The following is an 8079-nucleotide window of genomic DNA, read 5'->3' as shown; positions in this document are numbered from 1 at the left end:
TTTCTCCCAATTTATGGTTAATGGTGCACTCACAAACGTTCATTTTCCATCTAAAACTTAGTTTTTACTTCATTAAGGAGAATAAAATGCATTTTTAATATGTAACCTTATATATGGTTGTTTTAATGTATTAGCTCTTTAAATCTTCACTTATATTGGTAGTATCAGAGATAATACTAATACTATTTTTTTTCATTACCAAACAAGAAAAAAAAATATTACTTTTAGAAGTTGTATAAGTTGTATTATTAACCCTTGGTGTAGTTTTAACGTTCATTTTTTTTTAATTTTAAATTATCAGTATTAAAGAACATTGTTTAGAAATCATATATTTAGAATATTAATCTTTTATTTAGAAAAAAAATTACATATGAAAGAATATTTCTCAGAACTCTCATGACCCATAAGGTGATAAATGTTTTCATTTGGCTTAACAAAGAAAATAGAAATTTTTTATGAGTAGTTTCCACATGATCATAATTAAAAGCACAAATTCAAATTTTGTGAGACTGGACATGTTCATAACTAGTCCAGTAGGTAAAAATCCTTGTTATCATAACATGTTACATTTTATAACAAAATCTTAAAAGAAATTAATATAAGAAACTCTTTTATAAGTTAATTAGTTTAAAATCTGTTTCCTTGAAAGTTGTTCTTACTAGAAAGTGAAAATCTTTGGACCAATCTATTAATGAGGTGAAGTCCTCAATCTCTTGGAAATATGAGTTAAACTATAAGCAACAATGATGAATTAGGACAACTCCAACACAATAAAAGAAGATCCATGACACTCTTGATACTTATGTTACCAAGTGAATATTAAGAGATGAATAATTATAGATATTGAAAGGAAGCGTTGAAGGGATTCTCCATGTTGCTCACATGTTCTTATAGCCTTATGAAATGTTAACTCTTTGGATAATAATATAACATTTGTATACCAAAGATAAAATAAAATAGAGTATTTAGGTTTAAATCTTTTAAGTGAATATTATTTAATCTTTTAAGAAATACTTTATAACTTATGAATTATATTTTTAGTATATTAGATAAACTTGTGCTTTTTATAATTTACGTTGGCAATGAGAAGATCAGTCATAAAAAATGTTGTTGATCCAGTCCACAAGTTTAGTTAGTTTGAAAGAGAAATGACCATTTTGCCTCTAAAATATTACATATTTCCAACAACATCCCTTATCAAACAAAAGAACCTACGAATCGCATGAAAAGCGGCATTGAGTGAGAGTTCCCTCTCATCTCCTCTGCACTAGGCCTCAAACAATGTCGCAAACGCTGCATCCCTTTCTCGCCAATAAGCTTGGTTAGTGTTTCTCTCACTCTAATTCCCTCTTCTTCTCTTAAGACTTTATGATTATTCTTTCATTATTACAGAACACAAAACTAAACATGCTGAAACCTTAGCCACGTTTAAGCCCTTCAGCTTCAAAACTCCGTTTCATTCGTTTATCTTAAATTACAAATTAAACAACGGGGTTTTCAATACTGTGTGTTTAGTTGGGTCAATCATCTGTTCTATTCCTGTGAAATTTGTAGCTTCATGAATTATGATAGAAAGCTTCTTTCCCCATCGCTGTTGTCTTATTTTTCTGTTCTGTTTTAATCGTTTCTTAACCCCATCATGTGTGTTTTTACTTTTGTTTCTTGTCTGTTGGCGTGGCTATTAAGTGTCTTCGAGGCTTCACTCTCTTGGGAATTGGTATTTGGAGTTTGGGTTGATGATATAATGTTCTGCTCGTTTTTTGTTGGAGCTGGCTTCTATTGCCCGCCATCTATTTGTTGAACGGAATGTTACATTTACAAGTGAAAATCTACACCAGGATTTCCCTTGGTAATGGAAATGTAAATTATTGGTTACTGGGTTTTGCACACTTCTATTATTAATGGATGGAAGTGCTCTTTTCTCTAATGTAGGTTTTCTTTCTTTGTAACCACTTATTGTTTGTCTTTATTTTTTTTTTTTTTTTGGGTGGGGGGATTGACTGGAGGAGCTTATTTGTACTTATGAAAATCGTAGTAGTCAACATGACACTAAAAAAAGGCAAAATATTGGAGCGGAGTGGTCCTCAGTTACAATGGGATTCAAATAGTGGAGTCGCTAGCGGCCATTAAAACAGTGGTTTTTCTAGGGTAAATTTTTATTCTTTTCATTTTTATTGCATTTTTTTGCTTCAGAAACATAATAGGATCGAAGCCTCTCATTATTAATCACCCCACAAAAGGTTCATCTTATTTGAACTGTGTTCCTTCATACTTTACTGGGAATTTTTTTTCTTCCTATGTTTGGTTCATTTTTCTTTCTTTAGATCTCCCAGTTAAAATTATGCCAATTTCTATCTAATTAGTTGTGTTTCTTTCAATTGATTTGACTATAATCCTTCTTTTTTTTTTTCTGCTAGTACACCGATGAAAATTGATTTTGAGTGCCATCAAACTTGATTTTATGAAAATGTTATGTTTTTTTTTTCTATTGTTAGGTAAAATTGATTTAGCCTCAAAACCCTGGTTTGACTAGATGTGATAAGTAGATTTTGTTTTGAGTTGACAATTTTATACTTAGAGTGTCTCTAGAAGAAGGGAAGATTATTTCTATAATTCTAGAAACACGATTATTAAAACTGAGCAAATTCTGCAGTACCAAGTACAGCATTTTGTTCCTCTTCGGGTATTACTTTTCAAAGAATAGCTTTTATGCTTTATTCCCTAAATCTCTCGCTGAATTGCGTTCCTTTTTTTATTTGTTTTCTGTTCAACCACAATGAATTCCTTAGAGGTCTGTGGTTATGATATTTGAATGATTTATTGTTTAGTTGCTGTTCTTAGGATGAAATACTTGTTTTAGCATTTTAATGTTTAATGTTTAGTAACAGTAAACCATAGCTCTGCAACTGATGAAAATCTTGAAATTGATGAATCTGTAAAGTAATGAAATGAATTGCTATGTTTTCCCTTTGTCGTGGTTTGAAGGGAGCCGAGGAAGGATATAATTGTTTGTGTACAAATGTCTATCGCTTCCAGTTCAAATGATTTTTACAAAATCTGCATTTCTATTTGTGGGCTAAATATGGTAGGTTTGTGAAGTGTATGTAGGACTGGGATGATTATTTGGAAGTGTGGTTTATTGTGATGCTTTGATTAGGTTTATTAGGATTATTTGGACAGGTCTAATGTAATGCTTTTCTGTGATTTAATGTAATGCTTTGATTTGGTTAGGTTTATTTGGGCAGGGATGCTTTGGTTATCTCTACTATGTTCTGTTGCAATTGACGTTTAATTGATGATAATGTTATGTTTTTATTAGTTTATTATCTTTGTTGCAGCTTGCAATGATTTTATGTTTTATGTATCCAGTGTTAGGTTTTAATGATTTCAACCTTTAATAAAAGAAAATTTTAGTCCTAGGAATTGAAAACCACAAAACCTGATTTAATCTAAACTACAAAAGTTGGTTTAGTTTGGTTCAGTTTTTATTATATGTTCAAAACCAAACTAAAATGACCTGTATATAGCTTTTTTGTCTGTTTCAAATGTATTATTAAGTAAAATCCAAATCAAGCTGCATTGCTAACACTACTCGTATATGCCTTTTCAGTTTGCTCTAATAAGCTTCTTGATATAGTTTACCAAAGTTAGCTCTTTTGTTTTTTTTAGTTTCAATCAAATTTATAACACAAGCTATCATGTGATAAGAACTTATTGAATAAATCCTGAATTAAGCTATTTACTCAGGCATACCCTTTGTTTATGCTCTTTTTGATCTTTGTCATGCAATGCATTTTGCAATTGTTGATAGTTTTTATATTACCATCATTTTTTACCATGGGGAGCGGGATTTATATTGTTGATGTCTTAGAGGGGAACTCAACAAACTCAAAGTTTGTCTTCTTTTTCCAGGATGATCGAACCAATGTAGCTCTGCATGCCTTATCTGCAAGCTGCTTGTGGAATAGTGTTAAGTCACAATGGTTGTATTTTAACATGATTAGTTTGTTTTTAGGGCTTAGGGTTTCTAGAGTTGGATCCCGTGATTAGTCTTGACATCTATCTTTAATTCTTTACTAAAGTCAGGTGGGTTGCATTCCAGTGAGTTTACTTGTCAGGACACGCTGTTTTGAGTCATTAAACACCTTTTCAAAAACTTTTTCTGTCTCATATACGTGTTTCTCCGTGGAACTAAATTATTTTGGTGGTATTGAAGGTTGTGGAATGGCAGAAGGAAAGTGCCTCCCATGTTCAGGTGTTTCAGGACGATCTGCTGCTGTATATTCTTACTCTTCTCCAGGTCATCACATAATTCATTCCCATGTCAAAGTTAGAGGACTAACGTGTGGCTTTCGGGGAGCATCTTTTCGGTGTGAAGCAAAGAGAAACCCAGATTTCTCAAGGCAAAACAAGCATGGGCACTCCAGAGGCAGGAACAGGAACAACGATGGGAGAGATAGCTTTGAGAACTTCGATGATGATATGTTTTCTTTAAAAAATGGACCACCTATGTCTCTTTCAACCTCAGGAAAATTCCAGTCCACTTCAGTCCCTGGTCCTAGAGAGAAGGAGATTGTTGAGCTATTCAGGAAGGTCCAGGCTCGGCTGCGTGAGAGGGCTGCATCCAAAGAAGAAAAGAAAGTTGAAGCCTCTCGAGTGCAGATTAAAGAAAACAGCACTGTAGATTCCCTCCTCAAATTGCTGAAGAAACACTCTGTCGAGCAGGTGAAGAGAAGTAGCGGAGGGGGAAGAGGAAATGATCTTAGTTCAGATCAGTTGCAAGATAGTAATCAATATGACGGAGGACGAAACACCAAATTTTCTGATTTAGACAGTACCCCCAAGGATGAGCCACAAGAGGGTCATGTTTCCTCAGTAGCTAGGCCTCGATCAAGTTTCCAGAGAAGGTCTCCCGTTCCTCGTGTAAAATACCAGCCCGTCTCTAACAATGAGGATGATATAAATGTCTTGCCAGTAGGTAGTGAGGATGGAGAGAACAATCATGATCAGATAGATTTGAAGCATGATGACGAACCAGAGCCTGACTCTGAATTAGATATTGATTCAAAGGATGAGCTGTTCTTCCCAAACATTGGGATAGCTGCATTGTCAGAGGATGATGATTTTGAGCAAACCAATAACGATGAGAGTGTGGAGGAGCAGCCAGCTGTTCAACACGAAGACTTGAGTGCACTGAAGTTGTCTGAATTGAGGGTGCTTGCAAAGTCTCGAGGCCTGAAAGGGTTCTCAAAAATGAAGAAGAGTGACCTCTTGGAATTGCTAACTGAGAGCTAATTCTGATGGAATGATATGCGGCGAAGAAAAAGCCACAGAACCAATACATGCCATGATAAATTAGATTTTTTTCGTGCCTTTGACTTGACATTCTATCTTATGTTTCTTTGTGTTTTTTGTTTGTCGCATTCTAATTTAATTCTTCATAAGTACTTCAGGTCGAGAGTTTGTGGATCATTAAAGTAATCACGATATATCTTTGCCTGGGTAGGTTTTTTCATGATATATCTTTGTCTTGGAGGGTTTTTTAATTTGTAGTTATGTTTCCATTATGAGATCATGTGGTCTTTTAGGGTTCTTTTATGAAAATGGTGTAATTTTACACCAATTTTACCATAATGGAGAGATTTAAAAAGTATTATCGGTTCTAAGTAGGCCCTCCTTGTCAAGATCGACTGTTGTTAAAGAAGTCCTGTCTCTAGTATATAATTTCAAATTGAATTTTCAGTTTGCACAAAAGTTGTGTAACTAGAAGATAACTCTGTTTTTTAAAATTATTAAAAAGTCGTGTTAAGTTTGGATGAATTTTTCTAAAAAAAAAATTGAAATTGTGTTTTGTAAGGGCTTTCAATTTTAGTTTGTAAATAAGGAGTGCTGTTTGAACTATTTGAAATTTATTTTTATTTTTTAAGAAGTATTATTTAAACTATTTTTCTTGTAATTTCTAAGAGCATAAAAGGAAGAGACAATGTGATGATATGCTACATTTTCAATTCTATTTGTGATAATCCTTTCTAATTCCATGTGAAAGAAAAATAATATCGAATCTAGTAATTTAGACTATCTATGGGAGAGAAACAATTAAGGTTACATTGTGGTGGAAGAGAGCTTACGTGAAGAAATACTTGGAATAGAAATATGCCCATGTGGGGATGTTTGTGATTTTAAAGGCAATACGAGAGGGGTCCAAAGTGAAGAAGTGGTTGTTTTGTTTGGAGTAACAATGAATAAGGTAATAGGAAGAAGCAAAAGAAGGAATAGGATATCGGAGATCATGTTGTGTCATGTCTATTAATTTGGTTTTGATAGAACAATGTTATTCTTCTCCGATTAAGCCAAACTAATTTAATGTAATTATGTTGTGCATAATTAGATAATGTTCAAATGTATTGTATTTTTTAGTGGGCTTTTTAGAAGCCTTATGTTTTGCCTATGTTGAACTACTATATCTTATAAATACGGTAGTATGGTATATTAGGATTAAGTGAACAATAATAATAAAATTTCAGTTTCTCTCTCAACTCTTTAAGTTGGTATCCAAAGCCAACCTCGCTGACCGTTGCTGTTATCTGTTGTCGTTGTCGCTGTCCGTCGTCACAACTTTTTCTCCGACGAAGTTAAGGGTTAGGTGCACCTCAACGAGCGTGACCCATTCATTCTCCTCCTGACGCGATGTCACGTGTCGCTTCTTTCAGCCAACCTCCGACGCGTGGGCACTCCACCTTCCCTGTGTCGGAACATCACCGCACCATTTCCCGTCATTTCGCCTTAGTCTCCTAAGTGTGATGTGGTCATTATTTTGTTGTTTCGTTGATAGTAGCTCCTGTTTAGGAATTCTATCCTCCAAATCAGATTTTTCCCTCTTCTGTTTGGCCTTAGAATGACTTATGGTTTTGGAACACCTTTTCTATCTGCTACCCATACCATTACTTTTGCAAAATTTAGTTGGAAAAACTAGTCATCTTGGTTTTCTTCCGTGGAGTTATGGTTTCTTAGTGAAGGATACCATGATAATCTTAAACAAGATATTTCCACTATACCCAATGAAGAGAAATCTCAATGGCTGAAGCTTGATCCTTCTCTTGGAATCCTTAGTCTTTTCCCTGGAATCCTTGGGGTTGGACTTTCTCTCCTTGGGGCATGCCTCCTTGTCCTTATCCCACATCTCAATGGACTCGCCCCACATGACCTTCGAAGCAAGCTGACATTCTGGATCAACGTCCTTAGGCCCACATCGCCACAACTTCCCCAATATCCATTGACATTGCTACTTCTATGCACACTATGTCACTAACACCTTATGACAACACGTGGTACATGGACACTGGAGCCTCTTCTCACTCAACGACATCACAAGGTAATCGTACGTCTTATTCTAATTTGAACCATTTAAACCAGACACTAATTGTTGGTAGTGGTCAAGGTATTCCTATTAAGGGCTCTGGTCACACAATTCTTTCTACATCAAATCACCATAAACCTTAACCATGTCTTGCACACACCACATGTTATAAAAAAAATTAATTTTTGTGTTACAACTCACTACTAATAATAACATATTTGTTTCCTTTAACCCTTTTGGCTTATCTGTTTATGATTTGAAGAGGAAGACCTCTCTTTTGAGACGTGATAATGTTAATGACCTTTATCTAGTCACTACTTCCATTTTTTTACTGGTCTAGCTTCTAGTGTCTGGCATAATAGTCTTGGCCATCATAATTCTTCTACTTTGCAGTCTCTTCTTAGGAATAGGTTCATTGCCTGTTAACATGTGAATTCAAAAACTATTTGTGATTCATGTGTGTTTGGAAAACATGTTAAGTTGTATTTTGTGAAATCCAATAATTGTTTTTTGATTCCTTTTGATATTTTACACAGTGATCTTATCACCTGTTTTAAGTTCCTTTGATCATCACTATTATGTTTTGTTTATGGATGATTACTCTGATTACCTGTGGACCTTTTCTTCAGGTACTAAATCTCAAGTTTTGAAATGGTTCACATCTCTCACTAATCAAATTCAAACACAACTTTTGCAAAAAAGTTAAATATTTTTAGTTTGAT

At 34.4% G+C, this 8079-nt stretch overlaps 1 protein-coding gene across 1 annotated transcript; it reads left to right on the top strand.

The window, feature by feature from the left end:
- Positions 1–1171: 1171 nt before the first annotated feature.
- Positions 1172–5520, top strand: RHON1 (Rho termination factor). The gene is made up of 2 exons (XM_047313926.2): positions 1172–1321; positions 4217–5520. Exons 1-2 carry the CDS (start codon positions 1282–1284, stop codon positions 5293–5295), a joined length of 1119 nt encoding a protein of 372 aa, XP_047169882.1. The 5' UTR covers positions 1172–1281; the 3' UTR covers positions 5296–5520.
- Positions 5521–8079: the final 2559 nt, after the last annotated feature.

The sequence above is a fragment of the Vigna umbellata genome, chromosome 8, assembly GCF_029865625.1.
Source record: "Vigna umbellata cultivar VRB3 chromosome 8, Vumbellata_1.0, whole genome shotgun sequence".
Classification (NCBI taxonomy): Eukaryota; Viridiplantae; Streptophyta; class Magnoliopsida; order Fabales; family Fabaceae; genus Vigna; species Vigna umbellata.
Note: the sequence above shows the minus strand (reverse complement) of the source record. Positions and strands in the feature narration are given on the sequence as shown.

Excerpts from the sequence above, each read along its gene's own strand:
- RHON1 (XM_047313926.2), top strand. The coding sequence starts at position 1,282 with ATGTCGCAAACGCTGCATCCCTTTCTCGCCAATAAGCTTG. Across the intron at positions 1,322-4,216 it reads CTTTCTCGCCAATAAGCTTG|GTTGTGGAATGGCAGAAGGA; the intron begins GTTAGTGTTTCT and ends GTGGTATTGAAG.